This window comes from Melospiza georgiana, chromosome 22 (genome assembly GCF_028018845.1).
Source record: "Melospiza georgiana isolate bMelGeo1 chromosome 22, bMelGeo1.pri, whole genome shotgun sequence".
Classification (NCBI taxonomy): Eukaryota; Metazoa; Chordata; class Aves; order Passeriformes; family Passerellidae; genus Melospiza; species Melospiza georgiana.
In genome coordinates this window covers 5,845,883-5,871,738 of record NC_080451.1, presented here as the reverse complement: position 1 = coordinate 5,871,738, position 25,856 = coordinate 5,845,883, and the positions used below count along the sequence as shown (strand labels likewise).

Below are 25,856 nucleotides of genomic sequence, written 5' to 3'. Positions count from 1 at the left end.
TATAAATGAAATACAAGTTTACAGGCATTACTTGTATTTTCATTTATATTCTATATATTTTTTTGTACAGGCATTAGTTCCTCCTAGAACCTGTAACAGAAACTAAAAGCAACTTGAAAAATTAGAGAAAATAACCATGGATGAGGAGGAATGTGTTTTGCTGTTGGATCAGGCAGTGACCAGTGTAGAAGGTGTGGCTTGAACCTTGCAGTGACCTATCAGCAGCACTTAGATTGGCACACCAATACCATCAATTGGTATCTATAAATGAAATTTAAATTGGTGAATTTATTCCAATTTATTTCTATTTATACCAATATCAATTTATAAATTAAAGTGATATTGGCATTTATAAATTAAATACAAAATTACAGGCATTACTTGTACTTTCATTTATATTCTGATTTTTTTTTTTGTGTAGGCATTAGTTCCTCCTAGAATCTGTAACAGAAACTAAAAGCAACTTGAAAAATTTGAGAAAATAACCATGGATGAGGAGGAATGCATTTTGCTGTTGGATCAGGCAGTTTGGGGCATGGCCTGACTTCCAGGTTAAACACCCCAAAAGTGCCCTGTCTCCTGACTTCTGGGTTTTCCAAGGGGATATCAAGATGTTGCAGTTTTGTACAAGATGGTGCAGTTCTGTAATTCTGAGAAATGGGGCAGGAAAACGAGTTGCACAAATGATTTCTTATAAAAGAGATGAGACAAAGGGCTGCTTACAGAAAAGTCCAGAACAGGAGATAAATGGGAGTTCTAATAAGAATGGAGAAATAGAGTTTAGTGAGATATGTGGAATAAATTGATCTCTTTGTAGCCTCTATTAGATAAATATTCTGCAGTGCTGACTTGAGAGTGGAGAAGCTTATCTGAAAAAGGAGGGGGCAAAAGAGGCAGGTAATGGGCTGAGAAAAAAGGGAGATCAAAGGTACTGGGATGGGGAAAGTGGGATGTGTAAGGAATGAGGTGTGAGCTAGGGGAAAGCCTGGTGTTCCCTCTGCTCTTGATGGATTTATATCACAATAACTTGTGTGGATCAAGCAGGAAGGCCTGAGCAGGTCAGCTGTTAAGGAGAGTGGGTTTGTTCTGAGGAAGAGGAGCAGGATGAGAGGCTGAGGGTGGGTTGGGAATGGGGAGATGATGGGGAGAGCCTCAGGTGGATCTGAACCCCCAAAACATTGAACTGCAGCTGTCCTCCCAGAGCAGGAGATGCCTGGAAACATCAGGAAAGGAACATTTCACTGAGTGATGCACACTCCAGATAAAGCATGATGGGGCACAAACTCAGGTTGTGTTTGGGGTGTGCAGCTGCTCATGCTCCATGGCTGGCACATCAGAGGCTGCATTGGTGCTGTTGGGGCTGTTCTTGCACTCCAGCTGCAGGGAGTAAAGGCTCTGGGCTGAGGGAATGGAGGACACAGCAGGATTGCAGAGCAAACCCTCAGGTGCTGCCTGGCTTTTGTCACGGATCAAGACATTCCTTCCTGGTAAACCTCATCAGCACAGGAAGCTACTCATGTGGCAGAGGAGAGGGGAAGAAGAGAACATTCTGGGCAGCCTCTTTAAATCTACTGTAATCAAGGGATTTCTCTTCTTCTCTTAATATTTTGCATGGAGTCAGTGCATCCACAGAGAGTGGGCTCTGTGCCAGATCTCCAGGCAGGTGGATAATGTGAAGAGCCAAATGCAGGTGTCTGCACTTGGGACACCAGTGAAAGGGGATCAAAGCTTTATAGAATAACCTGTTCCCAGGGACAGTTTTCTGTACCTCTGAACTATTAGAGATTTGGGTAAATTTATATTCTGAATGTTTTTCTGTGTATCTCACTTGGACCCCTGTCAGGAGTTGAGTTTCTGTGTTTTGTTGTGGTAAGAAATTCCCAAGTTAAAGGGAGATTTGGGTGGAAGTTTAACCTGTTCATTGCATGTGTGATTTGTCTCCCGGGCTTCAAGGAACACCCTGGTGCTTGTGTTAAGGACCAGGTGAATGGAAGTTTCCTATTTCCACACCTCTTGTAGTTTGTGAATTTCCATCATGTTTTCATTCATTACTTTCTTTTAGAAAGCGATGAGAGAGTAATTTTTGAGTAATTTTGTCTGATTCTTGGGCACCTTCAATCCTGCTGTTTCCCTTTAGAGATAAAGGGATCCCAGGCTGACATGGGATTCAGATGAATGTGTTATTATTAATTCCTTTAACAGCAATAAAGCAGAAATAACTGTATTTTACCCACCCATGCTGTGTTGATGATTGAACACTGAACACAGGTTGTCTTTGCCTTTGTCCAGTCATGCCTAACATAGCAAGGGGGTGTTTGTGCATAAAAGATAAGGACAAGACCACTTTGTTTGAATTAGAGTCTGATTAAGGGTCATTGATTTCTCCATCAGACTCCTGAGTTAATAAATACTCACCAAAGTGAGTCTTTGCAAGGTAGGGACTGCTCTTGAGGCAGTAGTGAGTGACAATACTGGTGAGTGTTTGAGGCTTTGGATGTCACCTGGTGCTAAATGGAGTTTGGGCAGAGATGGAATTTGTGTCACTGTGGTGGGGCAGCTCTGAGTGCTCAGCAGAGTCTGTCCTTGCTGTTCCCAGCTGGGATCTCAGCATCTCCTCAGGCTCTAGAGCTTCTTGAGGGGATCTCACAGAACCAGGGAGTGTCCTGAGCTGGAAGGGGCTCACAGGGATCAGATCCAACCCCTGGCCCTGCACAGACACCCCAACAATCCCAGCCTGTCCAAACCCTCTGGAGCTCTGGCAGGGCTGTGCCCATTCCCTGGGCAGCCTGGGCAGTGCCAGCACCCTCTGGGGAAGAGCCTTTGCTGATCTCCAACCCAAAAACCCAAACCCCCCTGGGCCAGCCCCAGCCCTTCCCTGGGTGCTGTCCCTGCTCACAGGCAGAGATCAGAGGTGCCCCCAGTGAGGGCTCCCCTGTGGCTCCTCCAGACACTGCAGCCTTAGCAGAAGCCATGCTCTGAAGGAGAAGGTGATTTAACAAATGCTTTGGTTCCACCAGTGACCCCTGACTGTCCTGGCTGCTCCAGAGCTGCCTGTCCCTACACATCAGGTGCAGTAATATCTTGAATTCTAGTAAGTTATAAAAGGAATTGCTGTCACTTGCTGGAGCTCCAGAAAGAAGTTCATGTGTGATGAGATGACAGCATTGTGCCCAGTGGTCTGAAAGGGAAGGTTTGGGATCAGGGAATGTATAGGGTTGAGAAGTCAGGCACAAGTGAAGGTTGGAGCTTTGTTTGCTTTCCTTTAGCTTTATCTAAACAGACAGAAGCAGCTGGGTCTGGGTGCTGTGGTTGTGTGGCTCTTTCTCTTCCTCCTGCACCATTTCCATCGGAGGCGGCCACAACAAGAGCAGGGCTCCTGCTCCACCTCCTCTGAGGCTTTCCCAAGGGACACCTCCAGCACTTTGCTGCCCTTCAGGATTAGTTTGTGCAGCACAGCGAGGAGGCCTTGGCAGCCACGTGCAGCAGTCCCACACCCCCATCTTTGCAGCATCTCTGCTTCCCAAATTCCAGGGCCTTGAAGTCATAGTGCTGAGCTCTGGCACAGGGGAGTGTGCAGCACATGCTGCTGCAGTGATGTTATGGCCAGATGTGGCCCCAAGCACATAAAATTTCATATTCCTGGTGGGTTTTGCGTGTTTTTCCCTCATTCTGACAGGGAGAGGAGGGGCACAGCCCCTCTGCCTCTGCTCCTGGCTGGAGGCTGCAGAAGGGGCTGGGTTGACTCAGTTGGGGAGGAAAGGAGAAGCCATTGGGAAAGGAGCAGAGCAGCTCCTCCTTGGATGTGGCTCCCAGAGCTCAGGTAGGGCCTGGATTGACAGTCAGGCTCCATCCCATGATGGATGGAGAATCCAGAGCAGGCTGAGCATTCCCAGAGCCCCTCACAGAGCAGCTGCAATGCTGTGAATCTGCCCCATTCCAGTGCCTGGCCCTGATGGATGGGGCAGCTGTGGCAGGATGGGATAATGGGAAAGCAGAGCAATGCCAGGGCAGCTGGGCTGGGAGCAGCAGGAAGGAGCTTCCCTCTGTCCATGGGGTGAACAGAGGAGGAGAGGGCTCCTGCAGAGGCAATGTGCAGAGCTCAGGGCACCAGGAGAAGGCAGTTTCACCCCTCTATGACCTGGGGGTGTTTTGCAGGATCCCAAGGAACAAGTGCAGTGGGTGCTGGCATGTGAGGGTGAATGGTTTGGAAAAGACTCTTGGCTTTCTCTGCCTCAGCTCCAGGGGGGTGCTGAGGGATTCTCCTAGTCCAGGGCCACAGTTTGGAAGCATCAAGTGACCACACTTGGAACAAATTGCCAGGAATTTCCTTTCTAGTCAGGGACAGCTCCAGCTCTCATTAGGAACATGCTGTGCACTGAGCAGATTGGTGCTGCCTGCCCACGGCTGCCTCTTGGGATGGGCTGGAATGCTGGAGCTCCAGGGAGCAGAGGATCCCACAGCACTGCTGGGGACCTTCCTGTGGAGCTGCTGTGGTTGTGGACATCCCTCACCTGCTCCTGAAAAGGTGGAGATACACCCAAATTAACAAAAGTGCAGGAGGGCTGAATTCTCTGCATCTTAGTGCCTGGAGACCTTGACTTTTAGGTGGCTGATTGAAATCCAGAACAGATTGTACCAGCTGAAACTTGTTACCATCTGGTTCTGTGCCTGAAGTGAAGAGAGTTTTGTGGTCTCATTCTGCTCCTCAAAAATGTCACCATCGCTGAATTAGTGTTTGTAATAGCAGGGAGACATTCCTTAGTACCTTCAGGTCTGGGAATGTGTGCCAGGAAGCAAGTCTGCCTGCCATCTGTGGCATGTTTATTAGGCAATCCCCAAGCCCCTCTTTTATGATCTTGGATCCTTTCTACAGGAGCTGGAATAATCCTGTTAGAACCATGATGTTTATTCGCTGCTTGCATCTTCTGCAGCCCAATTTGAGATGCTTTTAATTAAGGAATGTTTATTATGGGATTGTAACAGAAGGAGGGATGTAATTTAATTGTAACCTCACCCATTGGTACCCTGGGGTCAGTCAGGTGCCCTGGGATGTGGGGATTGTTACTCCTTGTTCTCTTCTTGTGTTGGAGGCAGCTGCCTGTGGAGTCTGGTTGTTACACATTGAACTCAATGAGCAGGGACAGGACTCCAGGGAAGGGCTGGAGCTGTGTCAGGCTGGATGGAGATCAGCAAAGGCTCTTCCCCAGAGGGTGCTGGCACTGCCCAGGCTGCCCAGGGAATGGGCACAGCCCTGCCAGAGCTCCAGGACAGGCTGGGATTGTTGGGGTGTCTGTGCAGGGCCAGGGGTTGGATCTGATCCCTGTGGGTCTCTTCCATGATCCCTCATTATTTGGGTCCACATGTGCTTTGCTAGAAGGAAATAGCATAAAACCAGGTAATAAACTTCCTCTGCCCCTGGGGCACAAGGGGCTCCCAGTTTTATTGGCTCATTCAGATCAACTCCCTGTCCATCATTTTCTGTGCTCAGGAGCATCACTGTGGATCCCTTGATCCGAGCGGATCTCTAAGCTTTGCAGGGAGCTCTTCCCCCAGAGAATTTCCCTGTGTAGGAACCTCCTTGATCTGTGTAAGGAGCTGTTATCAGCAATTCCCTGCTGGTTAAACCCACCCAGAATCCCAGAGCTTTTATATTTGTCAGTCAGGGAGTTTATTTGTGATGTAGACACAATGAAAGGTTGAGCTCTCCTTGTATAAATGAAGAAGTTGGTGCTGGACCAGCTGAGGGAAAATGTTTCCTGTTTGTGCTGCTCCCCCAAGCAGCAGATTGCAGTTTCTTGGATCTGCTGTCCATTCCAGGTAATGAGAATAAGGCAAATTTAAACAACTCCTGATAGTGTGAACAGTAAACCTACCTAAAAAACCAGATTAATATCTAGCAATGGATTTTTTTCTGACCAGTCAAGAGTTTGACTAGTCAGAAAAAATTTTTTCTTTTTCTTTTCACTTCTTCCCTTGTGCTTCCTTCTGTACATCTGGGTCAGGCTCCATTCCAGCACAATTCCAATGCATTTTGCAAATTCCAAGCTTGCAGGAATATGTGACTGCAGGTGGAGATTTGAAACTGTGAGTTATTTAATAGCTGATAAATCCAGAAGTGTAATCTCCTTTTGGCCTTTGTGTTCAAGACCTGCTGGAAGTGCAGCTGAACCCTCTGGTTTGTAATAGGATTAGGAGGTTTTTGATTGGGTTAATAATGCTGGGAATATTTCCTCTGAGAATGTATTTCATTATTTTTGGTTCATTACTGTGCTTTTTAACTCATTAAGTTAAGTCTGGCTGGAAACATCAAACATGGCTTGTGTCTCAGTGCCTTTGGTCTTCAGGGGGCTTTTGTGTGGAGATGCTGGGCTTCATGGGTGTCTTCTAATTTGGGACAGCATCTGGGGGTGAGAGCTGCAGGAAGGGAGAGTTGGGAAGGCATAATGCAGCTTCACGTGCAGATTAACACTATTTATTTTAATTATTTAACCTTGGAAGCAGCTGGCTTTCATGAGGTGCAACGTAGGGGGGATGTATGAATTAGTTGTAGTATTTGTGCACTTATGAAGGACAGGAAGAGCTTTAATTTATTTTTTTCTAGCTAGGAAAGGAAAGAAAGGAAGAGCCATCACAATTTTATCATGCACATGTGCAAAGAAAAGATCACAGCACAAATACTGAGTCTAGCTGGGACTAGGTTGTTGTCACCTCATTGTAAATCTTCTGTGCCTCCTGGGTGAGTTCTACTGGGTATCTCCTCACAGCACTGACTCCTTCTCCTTCACAGCACAGCCAACAAACTCCAACTCTCCACCCCTGGCTAATCCTCTCTTTTGGTGCACTCCTCTCCTTATTGGACACAGCTGGTGTATTAAGGGCAGGGCTGTTCCTGATCTGTAGTGATTGGTACAGCTGCAACTCCTCAGGTGTGAGACCACCTTCTGCACTATTCTCTTACATTCCATCCCTCTACACAAGGTCTGGCTTTAGACCAACCCCTCATCTGCCTCATAGAATGCTGTTATAGGATCCCAGGATGGTTTGAGTTGGGAAGGATTTGAATCTCATCCCATCCCACCTCTGCCATGGCAGGGACACCTTCCACCATCCCAGGGTGTTCCCAGCCCTGCCCAGCCTGGCCGTGGGCACCTCCAGGGATCCAGAGCTGCTCTGGGCACCTGTGCCAGGGCTGCCCACCCTCCCAGGGAAGGATTCCATTCCAACCCCCCATCCATCCCTTCCTCTGGCAGTGGAAGCCTTTCCCTTGCCCTGGCACCGTGAGGAATTCCTGCTCTCAGAGGTGTTTAATCCCTCTCCAGGCGCTCTGCTTTGCCCAGTGGGGAGGGAAATGTTTTTCTGCTGCTGTTTGAGCTTTTCCTCTCTGGAGCAGCCGTGCCCTGGCTCTGAGTGCTCCTGGCCCTTCCAGCCTGGCCAGGCAGGGCTTTGGAAGGGAAATCTCTCTGCGGGTGTCTTGGCCCCACGGCCCCTCCTGGCTGCTGTGCGAGCGGAAGCGCCTTTGTTTGGCCTGTCAGATTATTGGGAATCAAAAGCTCTTCTGAACTTGCCAATAACTTGATTTGGGGTGGAATAAAACAGCATTTTTAATAGGAAATTGAGCTTCTCTGTAGCTGTTTCAAAATTCTCCAGATCCCTTTTTTCAGGACTCCTCCACATGTATTTTCTATTCTCACAGTCACGTGCCTTGAGCTTTTTTTTTTGGTGCTTTTCAGACTTAGCCACTTGTTGAGCCACATTTTTATTCATAATATAAGAAGACAAAACAATACAAGGCAATTTGCCATTTTCTTGCATTTAATAACTTCAATTCTGGAATTCCTTGTGTAACAGTACCTTCTGTTCCATGCAATTTAATGGATGTTTTCTTGCATGCTCCAGAAAATACAGAGTTTTTAAACAAACACCATGTGTTCAGTGAAGCACCAGAGTCAGCACAAAAGTCAGGGCTTTACACAGCCTGTGTTTTGTGAGCATAGAGGGCATAAAATACCCCTGCAGCCAGAGAAACCAGGGAGATGGAGCCCTGTTAGCTGTGGTGTCAGACTGGGAAACAGAGGAATGACCTCTGGAGCCATTGAAGAAGCAGCAGGGAGGCCACATTGCAGAGGTGAGGCTTTGAATCCATGAACAGCCTGGTTCTCCTGCCAGCTGAACTCTCTGTGCTGCTTTCCATTGAACCAACAGAGGTGTTGGAGCCTTAATTCCACTGTGCAGCCTGGAAGGGCTGTGCCCACCCATGTTCTCCACAGATCCCTCCTTGTGGTGCCATTAGAAACACAGAATTTATTAACTTGTTTTAACTTGGTGCAAATTCAGACACTTTATATGGAGGGTGTTTCTGGGCTTCAGTGGAATTGAGGAAAACTTTGATATTTTATCTGATTGCTGCCCTCACAGAGCTGAAGGTTGGGAGACCTGGGATCACCAGGTGCCTGCTCTGAGCTGGATCAGCTGGAGAGAGAACTCTGAGATATCAGAGGACACATTTTTTTGCTTGTTGGCTTTTGGAAGGAAATAAGAGGAAAGCTGCAAAGCTACTGCTGTGGAATAGGGTCTTGGCTGGTTGGGGTTATGTTCCTGGGAACAAGTGTTGTCCTCAGAGTCTGTTTTAAAAATGGAGGCAGTTTTATAGACCAGGTGAGAGGCACTCTGTGAGCTCAAGGCTGTTTCTGCAGACAGTCCCAGCTCTGCTTTCAGCAGTGGGGATGTTGGAATTCCTGCCCTCAGCACATACATGCACTCCATAGTTTTGAGTACCTTTATTACAGAAAATGCCAATTTACTTAATTTACATAATGGTCATTAGCAGATAACCCAGGCTGTGAGCCAGGGCAGAGTCTGGAAGTTCAGCCTCAGGAAGGAGCCCCAGGAAGCCATGGCAGAGTTTCCAGATGTTCTGGAATGTTTTCCTGTGACATTATCCTGGCCTCACACCTTCAGTAGCAGCAGATTCCATGCTGATGGATTTAAAAATGGCTTTGGGAGGGAGCAGCCACCAGCAGGACCCCTGTCCACCCCCGTGGCTCAGAATCACTGCTTTGGGCTTGCACTGCAGGTCCTCAGTGTGGGCTCACAGGCTGGAGCAGTGCCTGGGAAGGGGAGGAGGATCCTGTCCTCCTTCAGGCTGGGGGTTCTGTTTGTCCTTGCACTGCTGAGGGACACAAACAGCCAGTGGAGCTGAGGAGAAAATCACTGAAACCCAGAATGGTTTGGGCTGGAGGGACCTTAAAGCTCATCCTGTCCCACCCCTCCCACTGTCCCAGGTGCTCCAACCCCAGTGTCCAGTCAGTGATCCAGGGGCAGCCACAGCTGTGCCAGGGCCTGCCCACCCTCACAGGAACAATTCCTAATTCCCAATATCCCATCTGACCCTGCCCTCTGGCAGTGGAAGCCATTCCCTGTGTCCTGTCCCTCCATCCTTGTCCCCAGTCCCTCTCCTGCTCTCCTGGAGCCCCTTCAGGCCCTGGAAGGGCTCTGAGCTCTCCCTGGAGCTTCTCCAGGTGAGCACCCCCAGCTCTCCCAGCCTGGCTCCAGCCCTGGGGTGTCTCCATGGGCTCCTCAGGACTTTCTCCAACAGGTCAAGAATGTGCATTTTGTGTCCCTGTGGTCCCTTGTCCAGGGAACAGCAGAGTGTGTTCCTTCACCATCTTGCCTTGAAGACAATCCCATTATCCACATTGAAGAAGGAAAAGTGCCTGTAGCTCTGTGGGTGTTCCTGGGGCTCAGTTTCCCTGTGCCTTCCTCCTTTGCCCACTCAGATGTGTGGGGTGAAAAGATGGAAAGCCATAAAAAAGATTGTTACAAATTTGGCTGTGCAGGTAATGACACTGGTGATGTACCCTGAGAGAAACTCCTGCAGAGGAAAAAGGGGAGACAGAGCAGTAATTCCTCCTGGCTCAGGATATTTGTATCCTTTCAAAGGCTGAGCTTAATCACAGAATCCCAGACTGGGTTTGGTTGGGAGGGACCTTAAAGCTCATCTTGTTCCACGCCCTGCCATGGGCATGGACACCTTCCACTAAAATGTTATTATTTCCCAATAAGAGGAATTCCCTGATGGCTGGGCTTATGGAAAAAGAGGGAATAAAACTGTACTTTTCAGGAGAAGGGCAGTGAGGGTCCCAGCTACTTCTCTGCATTTTCTGCTTGTCTGCAATTTGTTAAAGTCCTAAAATCAGGCAAAACACCTGGAGCTGTCCTGGCATTCTGAGGAAATAGCTATAGAAAAAGCCTACATATTTAAATAAACTCACTGAACACTCACAGTTCCTGTTCATTATGTGCCTCCACCCAAACCCAAACCTCAAAACTCCCCAGTAAATCCAATGTGCAAAGATTTGGAGCAAGTCCCACCCTGGTGCCATCCCAGCCCCTCATCAGGAGCAGTGTTTGCACTGGAGTTGTGTTCATTCTGGTTTTTATGTGGAACTCTTCATCTGCACAATTTGTTTGGTGTCAGAGAAGAGCTCTAGTCCTTATGTCAGTGATTTTAAAGGGGTTTTGAATATTCCAGGTATTATAAGCAGGAAAAAAAGTGTTTCTCAGGTGCTGCTGCACCCTGCAGGGGAGCAGCCCTGGCTTGGAGAGGCAGCAGAGTAGAACTGCTGCATATTTTTGTTTTGCAGCATTACCCTGGTGAGGATGAGCTGATTTCAGTAATTCTGGATAATTTGCAAATGAGCTGCTTAAAAAATGTGGCATCCCTGGTGTGATGGGTACCTAAAACTGCATATTTGAACACATGGCTGTGAGTGGGGACTTGTGTTCAAGCAGAGGCATCTGAGAGTGTGTGTGATGATCATTGAAATATCATTGTAATAATGAAAGGCAAACTGGGAGCATTTAGAGGGGAATTGTCCTTGTTTAGTGGTTTAATCATTTGTTGTGCTATTTTTAAAGCTGGAATAGTTCACAGGAATAGTGGGAGAAAACGCTTTATGCATTATTTGAGGGGATGCTGTAGGAAAAAAAGGCTGAAATGAATAAATTTAATAATTCAGATTTCTCCACCATCATCTGTAATATTTGCAGATCTGTATGTTACAGATACTCTTTTTCCTGCCAGCAGCTTCCAAGCCTGTTCTGCTGAGTGCAGAGCACAGCAGGGAGGAAAAAAAGTGAGGTTATGGTGATAATGGTGAGAGTCAGGTGTGTGCAGGAGTGAGCAGTGCCCTATTTGTGGTCAGATGCTGGAGCTACCTGAGATCCTGGCATCTCCAGAGCTCAGTGACATAGTACAGAGTGGTTTATTTTGTCCCTAAATATTGATTTTAGGTCAAAAGCTGCTCTGCCCTGTGCTCAGTGATCCCTGCTGCAGCCCCTGGGAGTGTGGCAGGGGGACAAGGAGAGCAGGAACTTCCCTGGATGCTGCTGGAGCTCCCAAGGCAGCCCCTGGATGGGAGAGGAGCCTCCTGCCATTGGCCATGTGGGAGGAGGAGATTTGGGCTCTGCTGGGATGCTCTGGCTCAGGCTGGTCTCTCTGCCCTCACTAACACAGCTTTTCACATCAGATAAAAAGTGAAACCTCTCTGTAACCTTCAGTTTTCAGAGGTTCTGTGCATTTTGGCAGGAAGGGGAGCAGCTGCCAGAGGGGAGGCCAGGAGAGCTCTTCCCCTGGCACTGAGCTTGTGCTGATGCACCTTTCTCAGAACCCAGGGCATGCAGAACCCAAAGCTTGGGGGAAATGAAGGTGCTGGGTGTGAGTGAGGAGGAGCAGCCTGAGGAGCTGCTGTTCCAGCCTGCAGTGCCTGCAGGGAGTTCATTAGGGAGAAATGAAGAGCCAGGGTTTAAATTATAATCCTCTTACTTTCCCAGAGCTGAATGCCCAGAGATTTCCCTCGTTGGAGGGTTGCAGTTGTTTGGGTTGCAGTGATTGAGTTGTCACAGTGATTGGATTTGGGGCTGTGGGAGGGCAGAGCCTGCCCATCTCCACAAAGAAATGATGATTCACAATTAAAAGCCACATCCTTACTGTCACCATCAGTCCACACTTGGGACTGAAGTGAGGTTTCTGCTGCTGGGGGGGATTTCTTCACCTGTGTCTGAGGCCAAATTCCTGCTGTCCAGGCCAGGGACCCAGGGGAAAACTCTGCCTAGAGGGCTGAGCATCAACACAGCTGCTCTGCTCCCTTTGTGACTTTCCTCAATGAAAGTTTTTCAGCAGCTGGAAGGAAAACCAAGTCTGGTTGTTAAAAAAGGGGATAAGAGGAGATTCTCCCTCCTGAGCAATGACCTCCCCCTCCTGTATTGGCTCCAGGGGCAGCTGCCTTTGGTCTTAGGGGCTGTGTGAATAAGAATTTATAAATCTAGGGACAGAGCCCTTCTAAGGTACAGTATGAAGAACACTGACTGTGCTTCTGAGTGCCCAGCTGGGGGGTTTCATTCAATATTTAGCATTTAAACAGATCAGGGAGTGGCTTGGGAACAGACCAGTGCAGGTTTTATGCAGGAGAGATGGGGGTGGGCTGGGGGTGTTGAGTTGTTTGGGGAAAGAGATGGATCTCTTAACAGTTTTATTCTCTTTCCAGACAGGGAATGTTTTTGGTACTTTATGTCTTGACATTAAATAATAAGATATTTTGAAAATGTGTGTGGTGGCACTTGAGTGAGTTTTTAGCTAGGTGCTTTCCATCAGCAGTGCAGAGATACATGAGATGTAAGAGATGTAAAACCACCTGGGCAAGGGCCCTGCAGCTCCTCTTTGTTCTGTGGCCATGCAGAAAAGCCTTTGGGGCTGCCCATGGCCCTGGCAAGCCCTGGGTTCTTCTGAGCTGTTGTGATTGCTCTGTGCCATTCCTCACAAGAGATATAAGCTCAGTGCTGGTGTCCAAGGGAGCTGGAGCCGTGGCCATGGGACTGGGAATGCAAAGGTTTGGGACTGGAAATTCAGGGGTTTGGAACTTGGAAGTGACTAGGAATTCAGGGGTTTGAAACTGGGAGTTTAAAGGTTTGAGACTGGGAATTTGAAGGTTTGGAACTGGGAATTCAGAGCTTTGGAACTGGGAATTCAGAGTCCATTCACAGTCCCAGTTCCATTTTGGAACTGGGAGATGACTGGAAATTCAGGGGTTTGGATCTGGGAGATGCTGGGAATTCAGAGGTTTGGGACTGGGAATTCAGAGGTTTGGGACTGGGAATTGAGAGGTTTGGAACTGTGAATTTGAGGATTTGGGACTGAGAATGCAGATGTTTGGAGCTGGGAATTCAGAGGTTTAGGATTGGGAATTCAGAGGTTTAGGATTGGGAATTTGAAGGTTTGAAAGTGGGAATTTGAAGGCGTGGAACTGGGAATTGAGAGGTTTGAAGCTGGGAATTTGTATGTTTGGAACTGGGAATTGAGAAGTTTTGGACCAGGAATGGAGAGGTTTGGGACTGGGAATTGAGAGGTTTGGAGCTGGGAATTGGAAGGTTTTGGACCAGGAATGGAGAGGTTTCCTGCCAAGGTCACGGCGCTGGCAGGGCCGCGCAGCTCCTGAGTCACGGTCATGTGCTGGAGCTGCGGGTCCAGTTCTCCTCCTCTCCTCGTGTGTAACTTCAGTAAATTTAGACCCAGCAGCCTTCCCTGAGCCGGGAGGATTCGGGAATCTGCCCCAGGGATTAACCCCTTCCCAGCCAAGTCAGACACAGCTCAGCAAGTGACGCTTTCCTGCCTGGGGCTGGAAGGGTTTTGTTCCCAAAAGATTTTTCCAGAGGCAGAGCTGGGTGACTCAGCTCTTTTGAGCCTGATGTGTGTACTTTGCCTGTTTATTCCCAGGACAGGCAGTCCCAAGGGAGTCATGTTACACTGCAGGCTCAGTGTTTATTAACCAGCTCGGGCCTGAGCTAAGAATAACTTTTTTTGAGTTGTTTTGTTGATAGTGATTATTTTTCCTCGCTTAGCACAGGCAGCAGCTTGAGGTGGAAACAGTCCAGAGAAAGGGTTTTCCCAGCAAGTTGTGGGAATACATAAACACTCAGCTATTATCACCTTCCTCCCCTGAACAGCCACAGCTGAAACATAAAATCAGGAAGGTGAGAGCTTTAAGGGAAGCAAATTGCTCAGTCTGGAAGTGGAGCAGCCCAGCAGTGCTCTGTCCTCTCCCAGCAGCTATTTGAACTTCAGGGATTCAATCCAGCCTTTAGATGCTTCAGAACCAACATTTGTCTGCAGAGCAGTACTTGCTTCCCTGTTTTCCCCTCCGTGGGGGTTTATTTAGGGGATTTTTGGAGCATTTCCTCACTGATCTCTTCATTCCCTCAGTCCAGCCCTGGTGCACTGTGTGGCTGCACATGACCACGTCACTCTCTGTACCCATTTAGCTGCTTGGCACAGAAAAAAGTCCTTTGGCAGAGGAAGAGATGCAATGCTTTAATCAGCTGATGTGTATGAAAAGCAGCAGAGTGCTGTGATTTATTCTCTTGGATCTTTGATAGTTTATTTAGGCTCCCACAGCCGATGTGAAGTTAGTACCTGCAGAAATTTATAAACCACTTTTCCCTCCCTTTTCTTCCCCCTTTTATGGTTTTAACACAAATAGCAGTTAAGGCAGCATCCCTCTGGTTGGAAATGTGGAGCAGAGACATTTGGTGTTGTGCAATAGTTGTAAAACATATTTATTCAGCTGATGTTTGTGGTCTTCAGTGGGGTTTGTGTTGCACTTGTTCCTCACTTGTGACCTCCCGCTCATGGGGATCACCTGTCCAAACCTGCCTTGGTTGATGACACTTTCATAGCAGAAATCCTTCTCTGGCCTCTGGTTAAGCCTTTGTATGTTATTTTCTTTATTTATACCTTCATGCTCTGCTCATTCTGATAGGGTTTAAATGCTCAAGCAAGTTTAACCCTGGATTGTGTCACCAGTGAAATGCCTTTGGCACTGTGTTTCCACATACCTGTTTTATAGTTTTGCTGCTAAAACTCAGAGGATTTTTAGGCTTAGTGACAGCTGTTCTCCCTTTCTCTCACATCTCCTTTGGCTTGGGTGATTGAAAGAAAGTGGGGGCTGTTTTGGAGGTGGGTACAGACTTTGGGGCAGGATCAGATACCTGACTCACCTTTGGGAGTGATAGCAGAGCTCTGCTCTGTCACATGCAGTTTAAGCCTGAAGAAAATGTTTTCATGAGCCTAAAGATGGGGAAGAATAGGAGATATTTCCTTCTCTTGTTGCTGAGGTGCTGTGGGAGCAGCAGTTTGGGATGAGGTCTCATCTCCTGTGGAGCTGGAGGCACAAGGAGCCAGTGATAACTGGTGCATTTATTGCTATAATTTATTTTTAATATTTCCCAGCACTGTCACCTGTAATAAAAGCAAGTGACCTCCGTGGCGGGGAGAAATGACACATCTGACCCCACTGATAATCAGAAGGCTAATTAATTACTTTATTACACTATATTACACTACATTTAACTGAACTTGTTTAAGCATTTAATTTAACTTTAGTGTACAGAATTTCCTGACTGTTAGCTGATAGTTCTGACACATACATGGATTTAATTGGTTAGGGAATTAAAACACACTAGAATTTAATTAAGTAAATTCTTTTAGGTAAATAATTTTCTTCAATGTATTTTATTTGTTTAAAACACAGGGGCAGTAAATGAGATAAGAATTGGACTTTTTTCTCTGAGGTTGAGAAAATCTTTGGGAAGTTGTGCCTTGCTTTTCTCTATGAAGAGAAATGCAGAGAAATCCCCAGCCCTGTGTGCTCACTGCTGGCTGGTGGGAGAGATACAACGGAGAATGGCTTTAAACTAAAAGAGAGTAGGTCTAGGTTGGATATTAGGAGGAAATGCCCTGGCACAGGTGCCCAGAGCAGCTGTGTCTGCCCATGGATCCCTGGAGGTGCCCAAGGCCAGGCTGGACAGGGCTGGAGCAGCCTGGGACAGTGGAAGGTGTCCCTGCCATGGCAGGGGTGGGACTGGATAGGTTAAAATCCCTCCCATCCCAAACCCTTCCATGATTCCATGATAGGAACAGCAACATCTGGACCTGTGGAAGAAGCTTTAACCTCACATTGGGCAGAGATGCCGATGCAGAAAGTCAGCAGCAGGATGCTACAAAGGCAGGAGAACTTCTCCAGGTTGTGGATGAAAAGAATTTCCCCACTTCTCTTTAGCTTTGAGTTATTCATTTTGAAATGACACTGACACCACCAGCTCCAGCAGAATCACTCATCAAATAAAAGGGGGAAAGAGTTGATGCTGCATCTGACATCTCAAAAAACAAAAAATGAAGGCTTCTTTCCGTTTAGTTGTTTACATTAATTAGGTTTTGGCAGTGGTGAAAAGGGAGGGAAGGGCTGGCTGGAGTGGATTGGATCAGGGGGCTCCTGGAGAGGAGGGACAGGACAAAGCATTTGAGAGGAGGGAGCTGAACAAAGCATTTCACTGCTCTTGAAGCAGAGGCTGTGCTGCTGCATTGGTGTGAACTCCTCCAGAACAGCATTGTCCAGCTAAACACCCTGCCCAGTGTGTTTGGTGTCCTGGATCACAGTAAAGACCTGCTGATGTACTTGGAGACTCACATTTTATCATCATTTTAACCCAAAAAGCTGTGAAAATGAGGCAGAAGCTAACAGAGGGTCCTGCCTGGTTAAGTTGTGTGGTAGGAGCAGTGTCCTCATGTGTCTGTGGAGTTGTGTCTAAGTTTTGCTTTTTAAACAGCAGTTCCACTGTGGTCCCAGAGTAGGAATAGAAGGTGTTGCAGCAGTTCAGTTTTGGGATGGGGCTATTTTTGGGCTGTGTTTGTTCCCCTCATCCCCTCTACCATGTTTTTGGAAGGGGTGTTTGTGTTATTTGTTGTATTTTTCCTTTTTTTTTTTTTCTCCTTGACACCAGGGAATTCCTGGTTGGATTGTTTCTGAGCTATATTTTCATTTACCTTGTGTTGCACTTTAATCAGCAGGTGATTAGTCCAGGGATGGAAAAGCAGAAAAAAAAGAGACAATGCAAACTGTGCCCCTGTGCTGGCACTTCTGGGGCATCTCCATTCCTGGGGCAGCTCTGGGAGCCTCAGGACAGGAAGGACCTGGAGGAGCTGAGCATGTCCAGGGGTGGGAATGGAGTTTGGAAGGGGCTGGATCCCCAGGAGAGGCTGAGGGAGCTGGGAAGTGGCTGAGCCTGGAGCAAAGGAGGCTCAGGGGGCCCTTGTGGCTCTGCACAGCTCCTGACAGGAGGGGACAGCCAGGGGTCGGGCTGTGCTCCAGGGAACAGGGACAGGAGGAGAGGAACGGCCTCAGAGTTACATGATTGGGATATTGGGAAAATTCCTGCATGGAAGGGGTTATCCAGTCCACAGACTGCCCAGGGCAGTGGTGGAGTCCCCATCCCTGGGGGGATTTAGAAGATGTGTAGCTGTGGCCCTTGGGGACATTGTTTAGTGGTGGCACTGCTGGGGAACAGCTGGACTTGAAGATCTCAGAGAGCTTTTCCAACATTACCAATTCCACCATCCTATGGCTCTTGAGAGCAAAGGCTGTTGCAGGCTGGTGGCTGGTTTTTGTGCCATTACAATAATAAACGATTTTTTAAAATTGTAATGTAAATTATAATGGTTTTGTTCAAAAAGAATAAAGAAAAAGGCGCACTGAAAAGTTATTTCTAAATGTCTCATTAAAATGCGTCATCAGCAGAGCTCCAGAGCTTCAGTTTATTGTTACTTTGGGCAAATAACACTTGGGGAGAGCATCTGGTGGGATAAATTGTTACAGCCCATGGAAATGGGTGGAAGTAGGAAAAATGTGCAGAGCTGTAGCCACGGCCTGCCTCCCATCTGGGATGGTTTTGGGCTGTTCCATTGCACTGGAAATGCTTTAATGCAGCAGCAGCTTCTGTTAAACACACTCAGGGTTGTTTCTTGCTGTTTGCCTGATTTTGGAGGATTTATTGGCATTGTCTACAGATCTGGCTGTCCTTGGAAGCTGGTTTGGGAGAGGCTTTTGGAAACAGGTGGCCAGGCCTTTGGACACACAGGGTTTTGGTGACTCCTGGGTTGTTTCCCACTGCAGCACTTGGGGAGCTCAGGTGATAAATAGCAGCAAACTCTGATTAAAATAGGGAGTAAACTCTGACTAATAATTACTAATGGAGCTGTTACAAGTAGAGCTACTAGTGGATCTACAAGCTGCTCCCATGAGAGGCAGTGTTGATGAATTGCTCCTCGACAGAGATGGTTTCTCTCTCACAATCTTTTCATCTTTATCTCCATGTCAGTCCCTCCAGTTCTGTTCCTGGTTTTTGGGATGAATCATTGGATCCACTCACTTGGCTTTTCTTGTTCCCTGGCAGGCTCCTTATCCCTCAGGACAGAATGCAGCTCCCACCACGCTGGTGTACCCTCAAGCCCCTCAAACAATGAACACTCAGCCTCAGACCCGCTCGCCGGTAAGGAGCCCACGCTGCCCCATCCTGCTCTCTCCTCCTTGCTCTGTGTTTCTCTGTCTGTGTGTGTCTGTAGCACGGGGCTGGTTCTCTGCAAAGCCCATTTTACTCACCTGGAAGCACATCCTGAATGGCAAACCTTGGTTGAGTTTTTCAGACACTATCCTGGTAGGATAATTTTCCTTCTGAAGTTCCTAAAGAAGCGATGGAGGGATCCTCATCTACCTTCAAATAACACCATTTATTTTTAGCCTAGATGCTTTCAGGTTCACTTCATTATAGAGTTCAGGTTCATTGCCAGAATCTTTCTCTTTTCTTCTTTTTTTTCTTTTTATTTTTTCTTTAAGGATGTGTTTTGTGCAGGGATAGACCAGAGATCAAACACAAGCAGTTCTCTGCAGCAGCGTTCGCTCTCCAGTGGCCTCTGGGCTTTGCTCCCAAATCAGTGCCACTGATCAGTTCTAACCCTGGAGGTGCTCAGCTGTAACCTAGAGCTTCTGTGCACTCAGATCTTTTTGTGCTGAGCCCCTTTTTCATCCAGCTTCAGGTCTGATTATCCTTCACAGTCTGTTTTTTGGGGGTGGGTGTTTATTGTGATACTGCTCTGCTGTTGTAGGACTTCAGTTCCCCACACCTGGGGATTCTCTGCTTGTAGCACAGCTCCACATGATGTTAGAGGACCCTCCTAGGGCATCAGAGGCTTTGCCCAGCTTCTGGAGGCATGGTGGCTTCCCATCAGCACATCTCAGGGCTCTGTCAGCTGAGGAGCAGCAATCCTGCCCCTCCTGCCCCTCTGTGTCAGGACACCTTGAGGCTGCCCATAACCCCTGGTGCCTTCCCAGCACTCTTCTCTCTTTAGAGTGAGACAAATGCTCCTGGAGCCAACTGAAGCCTCTGAGACAGAGGAATTTGTCCAAAAAAGAGATATAAATACAGATAAACCCAGGGCAAGGATCCCCAAACCTGCAACATCGCTGGGCACTTGCCCAGCTCTGGAGGTTTCCTCTCCAGGACATACCAGGGTTTGTTCTGAGGCCCCTCAACCTCTGCTGATGAAGGAGCCAGGTAATGCTGACTTTGAAGTTCTTTGATGTGCCCAGCTGGGAATTTGTCCTCAGTGCCCCATTCTGATCAGTAATGCAGGACACTGCTGCTAAAGCTCTTTCCTCAGTAAGTATAATCATCTTTCTCTTTAATTGTTGCAAAGCACAGCTAAGCTGGTATGGTTAGAACTGGAGCAAAAACTTGACTGAAGAGCTGCATCTCTAAACCAGTTTTTTTGACAGCCCAGCAGAACAGTGCCAATACATTGCACAGAAAACTGGAAGAGGAGGAAGGTTTTGGAACAGAGTCCGGTTTACAGGTCCCTGGCTGGAAGAGGCTGGATAAAATACTGCATTGTAAGCAATATAACAAACTGTACTCCTTCTTGCAGGCAATTGTGCCCACGGCACTGTTTTTATTTCTTCTTCCTTTCTTTATTATATATATATTTTTTTACCACATCCCTTTTTTTGTTGGCTACAGAAATGCACTGGTTTTGCTTCTTTGCTGAAAGCACGAGCTGCCGTGGCAGCCTCTGCCAGGTGAGGTGGTGCCACAAGGGCCCAAAGCTGAATTACAGAGGGGTCTGACCTGGGGTAGGACAGACACAGGGCCCCCTGGGCTGTGTCACTCAGCAGAGAGAGAATCTGCAGGAAATTTGGCCAGTAAATGTCAAATTTTTAGTGTTTTGGCCCCATAACTGAGGAGGTCCCGAGGAAGAATTTATCTGCACCTTGTTTGTGTTGCTCTGAGCTGTCCTGTGTGCAGGTTTTGCCATGTGCTCTGCTAGTGCCCATCTCACCCCATGACTAAAAGCTGCTCCCACCCATCACATCTCATTCCACCTCCCACCCCAAAGCAAATGCAAGACTAGCCCAGGTCTGAGCTACTCCTGCATTTGGATCTTCGCTTGATTTATTTCTTTGTAATTTAATTATTATTTTGTTCAGTTTCTTTTTTAACCCATTTGGTGGTGAGGGGAGGGTGAGGAGGGGATGAGGAGGGTGGCTGTGCCATCCCTGGGTTCCTGCTGTGCTCTGGCACAGCTGAGTGGACAGGCAGGGCTGATCCAGAGCCAGAGCTTCCTGCATCCAGGAGCCTTTGGGAGTGCAGAGCTCAGGATTTTGGGGTTCAGAGCTCAGGCTTTTGGTGGTGCAGAGCTCAGGATTTTTGAGTGCAAAGCTCAGGATTTTGGGCTGCAGAGCTCGGGCTTTTCTGTCCCCCCAGCACAGCTGCCTTTGCAATCCATGTTTGCTCCCACAGCCAGAATTGCAAAGCTCCAGCTGGGCAAGGAAAACAAAATCCGCGTCCTTCAGCACTGCTGAAAATTCCCCAGTAGCTCTTGGCCATACCAGCCCCCATCTCAACACAAACTGTCCAATTTTAAGACTTCTGCCAAAAAAATGATAGCTCCAGGAGGGGTGAGGTGTGCCAGCCCAACATCTGCAGGGAGAGAACATTCTGAGTCCATGGAGCAGGACTGTAGGGAGGGGGCCATGGGGCAGGGAGGTTGGACCCAGGATTTATAAGGTTTTCCTATCTACTGTCTTCATCAAACAGAGAAAAAACAACCCCAAGTGTCTCTTTTAAGCCAGCAGTGACTACTACAGTTTGTTCTGTTGCTTACAGCTATTAACAGGAATAATTCCTATCAAACAGAATTATTTCTAAAAAAATTTCAAATCAAGAGCCAGTGGTGACCAGTGCAAAATAGATGAGGGCATTTTTCACTAACTTGGAGCTTTTATTTTATTTCTTGTAACACACATTACTTTCCACCATGGAATAAACTTTGGCTTCTTCAGATACAAACTTCCAGCTCTTGTTTTAGGTGCAGTGAGAACAAATCTTTTCTGTGCAACAGGGATCAGAGAGGTGCCTTGGCCCTGAAGTGGAGCAGTTCAAGGTTTCTGCATCCCAGCATTCTCTTTTTGGCTGTTTTCTTTCATTGGTGTCTAACACAGAACATGCAGCCCTATGGAAAGGCTCAGCCCTCCCAGGGTACCTTTAGTCCCTTCTCCCAAACACAAGATACTTGAGCTGGTTTAGGGAAAGTTCTTTGGGAAAATAAGGACTTGAAGTGCTTTTATCTCTGGAGACTCATCCAGTACCTGTTTCTCCTCATCCACAGAGCCACTGGGAGAATGCCAAGAGGCTCTGAGTTCTTCTGATTCATTAAAATAGCAATTACAGCTTTTTAGTTCCACAAGATGACCATGCTTTGCTTTTTTACTCTTCAATGTAAGGCTTAGGGTGAGAAAACTATTTGGTGAACCAGTGCAGGTCATTCTTAATAAACTCTTGTCCCAGGATCAGTCTGTGTGTCCATATTTACTAATTTCTGAAGATTTTTATGACTTTCATCCAAGTGCCACCATGAGGTGAAGGTAGAAGGAATATATAAACACCAGGATTAGCAGAGTAGTTCTTGGAAATCTTGAAATCTAGGCAATTTAAGTGTTTATAAAGGAAAAGATCAAATGGACCAGTCAATATTTATGCTTTGCTTTATGTTTGATGGCATTAGAGGAGCTGTAAGGGCTGCAAGTGAACCCAGGCCCACTTTTCCATATAGAAAAAGAAAAGAAACTTATTAAGAAAGTCACTAATTAGTACCCAGTTTTGATCACTGTTTTGAGGCAGAAAGTAAAGCACAATGAGCCCCTGAGTGAGCAGAGGTGGCTGTGCTGAGCCATCCCAGCACATGGTGGCTAAAATTCTCTGTGGATATAGCTGTGGTCACTGCAGATAATTATTGGAGCTCTTTTCAGTAGAATTATCTGCTCTAACACTGAGAATTACGGGTTTCAACACCTAACTCAGCTCTGGAAGTGGGTACCTTGTCATCTTTATTTATATTTTCCATTTCTTGCATTCATTTTTATTTCTATTTTAACAATCAGTTCCTTCTTGGGAAATGCTTTTAATGTCAGCTGAGCATGTTAAGTTGGGGTTATTTTCCTCTGAGTGTGGCCCAAGTGAGTGGGAGATTATTCAGTGGCCTGAGCTCAAGGCTGGGACCCAGGACCTGCTGTTCTCCAGCCAGGCTGCCCTGCCTGGCATGGGCTGGGCCTTGGCTCTCAGAGAGGTGACACATGCCACTCCTTACAGGGACTTTGCTGTGACCCCAGTGGAGGAGTTAGCTGGAAATGCAGTGGCAGGGGTGGCCGTGCCAGGAGTGGCTGCTCTTTGCCTCTCAGGGATGTCCCTGTGCAGGATGTCCCTCTCCAGAGATGTCCCCTTGCTGGGGTGTCCCCGTGCAGATTTGTCCCTTTGCAGATTTGTCCCTGTGCTGGGATGTCCCTGTGCAGAGATATTCTGGTGCAGAGATGTCCCTGGTCAGGATGTCCCTTTGCAGATTTGTCCCCGTGCAGAGATGTCCCCATGCAGGGATGTCCCTCTCCAGGGATGTCCCTTTGCAGATTTGTCCCTGTGCTGGGATGTCCCTGTGTAGGGATGTCCCTTGTGCAGAGATGTCCCTGTGCAGATTTGTCCCTGTACAGAGATGTCCCTGTCCCTGTGCAGAGGTGTCCCTTATGCAGAGATGTCCCTGTGCAGGGATGTCCCTGTCAAGGGATGTCTCTGTGCAGATTTGTCCCTCTGCTGGGATATCCTTGTGCAGGATGTCCCTGTGCAGAGGTGTCCCTTTGCAGGGATGTCCCTGTGCAGAGGTGTCCCCTTACAGGGATGTCCCTTTGCAGGGATGTCCCCGTGCAGATTTGTCCCTTTGCAGGGATGTCCCTGTCCCTCCCTGGCTCCTCCCAGCCGTGGGGCTCCATCCTCTGCTCCAGCCCAGCTGCTCTGACCATTGCCCTCCACCTCAACCAGCTCAGAATCTCCTCTGCTGCTGGTTCTCAGTTGGTTTTTGGTTTGGTGTGTTCCTCCCAGGCAGGATAAGGATTGCCAGCATCCCTGGTTGCCTTTAGGATCCAGGGCAGCCTTGGCTGTTTGTCCAGCTGCCAGCACAGTGTCCCCAGCAATGTCCATCGTGACACCTCAGCCCCTGTGTGTCGCTGTCCTGCAGCAAAGCTTTTGACTGTGTCGTTGTTCTTTTATTTTCTGTGGGTTTATTTTTGCATAGAGTGTGACATTTTGGTTCGTTGTGGTGTTTCTGACTCTTTGTGCCTTTCCTTTTGTGTTTGTTTCTCCCGCCTTCCCTCAGTTTGCAGCGGGGCCTCGACCTGCCCATCACCAGGTACAGTACCTGCCCCTTGTTATCACCCTGCACTAATTGCCTGGGGGGTGGGGGTGGAGGTGTCTCACTCACTAACTCAGAGGAGCAAGCAGCCCTGCAGTAGCTCCTGGCACGTGCCTAACCCTGCTAACAGCCACCTGCACCCTGGGTGACACTGACCTCCCCTGCGTCACTGCTGCCACCAACCACCCGCACCCCAGGGCAGGAGAACCTCTGGGAGCCATTGCCAGGGGTGTGTGAGCTTCCCTTGCCTTCTCACATCACTAAAAACACGTTCTGAGTGTTCCCCACACGAGTCAGTGGTTTCAGTTTCCTGAAGATGTCACCTTGGAGCAAAGCAAACAACTTCCCTGCCTTTGTTGTGTGATACACCTGGTTATCTGTCACCATTGCATTGCTCAGTGTCCTTCTCACTTAGCCCACAAAAGCCAGACCTTTAGGAAACTTTTAGTGTTCCTGTTGCACCACTTGGACTTTGTGAGGAACCACCTCATTATTCAGAAGGAGATTTAGGAATGGCTGTGGCTTATGGAACTCAGGAGTGGCAGAGCTGGAAATTCTCCAGTGCCAGGACAGATGCACAGGTCTGTCTGTCCTAGTCAGGGTGTCTGGAATTGTCTTTTCTTCAGCTCCTACACTCCTCTTTGCCAAAACACATCCTTGGGAACTGATTTTGATGCTTTTTGTAGGTTTTGAGGGAGCAGAGGTGGTACTGCTGGTGGGAAAGAGGAGGAGAGGCAGGACAAGGCAGGGCAGCTCTCCCAGAGCTCTTTGGGAGAAAAATCCCATTAATCCTGTGCTGTCAAGGGCCTTGAGGCATGGAAGGTTTATTCCAGGGAATTATTTTGTTCTCACTTCAGTCGTGTTCCTGAGCAGTTGAACACTGGGATGAGCAGTGTGGGGTAAGTGTTGGGTGGGCACAGCCCCAAAATCCCCATGATCCTTGTTCCTCCCATCTCAGGGGAGCTGGAACCTTCCACAGCAGGGCAGCAGAAGGAGTGTAAGGAGTAGAATGAGCCATTGCAGCTGTGGGCTCACAGGCAAAGGTGGCATGGCACCTGTGGGACAGTGATTTCTGTGGTAGAGGAATGTTTGCAGGGCCAGCCTGGGCATCAGTGGGGGTATCAGGGTCTTGTCTAGATGCTTTTGTTATTGACCTTAGCTTCAGGGTCAGTGTTTGCACTGCACAATGCAGAGTGCATTCCTGCTCTGCAGCTCCTTGGTTCCTTCGTGGGTCATTCCTAAGGGATGGATTCACTGGGAGCCATTTCATGTTCTCCTAAAATTTGCTGAGCTTTCTTTAAGCAGGTTTTGGCCCATGAGTGTTGAGGCAGCACAGCCTTGGAGGAAAGATTCCCATGAATTCCCATGACTGGGACTTGGCCACCATTCTGACAGGAATGGGATCCAAAACTTTCCTTTGGACCCAGTTATGGCTCTGCCCTTGCTGTGCTTGTAAATTCCAAGTGTTTCCCTGATTTTATCACAGTTAGATTTTTGTCTCTGTTACATTTGAATCTGCTTATAATGATCTGTGAGAAGCTGTCACCATTAGAAAATATTCCAGGCTTTATTTCCAGTTGCATCTGTCATGTGCTGCACCAGGAGAGGCACAGAGACACCTGGGCTGTGGATGAGCAGTTTGTTTCCTTTAACCCAAAACACCCATGGTGTGGACTGGGGGTGCAGACAGGGATTTTGGCCCCTGCCATGTGCAGGAGTGTCACAGCTGTGGGAGAATTTCATCCTAAACCCAGCACTCACAGGGTGCTCGAGACCAACAGAAATAATTATCCTCACAGGACAGTTTTTAAACTTGGTTAAACTGTGTAACACAAGCTGAGAGCTTTGAGACTGAGATTCCTAAGCTAGAAAATGCTAAATAAGTAAATTGGCCTCAGCAGGGCTAATATTTACTGCTGCAACTCCACCTTCCCTTTGAAGGCAGCAGCAGCACTGTGGGGTTTGCAATTCCCTGTGTCCATCCCAGCTTTTATTAACATGTGCCTTGTATTGATTCTGGGTCTCCTTCAGGCAAATAATGGATTGTTCTTCAGTGTTACTGCCTGTAATTATTAGATCTTTAAGGTCCTCAAATGAGCATGATTTAAGCACCTGAAGTTGAATGCCAGCTTTATGAGCAGGGTTTTTTCCTGCATGGAAATGCCTGGAGTTGGACAGTGACAGTGGGAGTTACAGCCAGTTAATGCTGAGGGAAATGTGACCCCACTGTGAGAGAGAA

At 47.8% G+C, this 25,856-nt stretch overlaps 1 protein-coding gene across 3 annotated transcripts in view; it reads left to right on the top strand.

Annotated features, from left to right (window-relative positions):
- The window catches only part of EIF4G3 (eukaryotic translation initiation factor 4 gamma 3), a 146,819-nt gene that overhangs the window by 50,271 nt on the left and 70,692 nt on the right, over nt 1-25,856 (top strand). For 2 of the 3 annotated variants that reach the window (XM_058039278.1, XM_058039279.1), the window contains exons 4-5: nt 18,283-18,378; nt 23,582-23,614. In XM_058039278.1, the coding sequence (XP_057895261.1) occupies nt 18,349-18,378; nt 23,582-23,614 (63 nt within the window). In that variant the 5' untranslated portion in view covers nt 18,283-18,348. Of the gene's footprint in view, nt 1-18,282; nt 18,379-19,661; nt 19,776-23,581; nt 23,615-25,856 lie in introns of all 3 variants that reach the window. The other variant, XM_058039277.1, reaches the window with a different exon arrangement.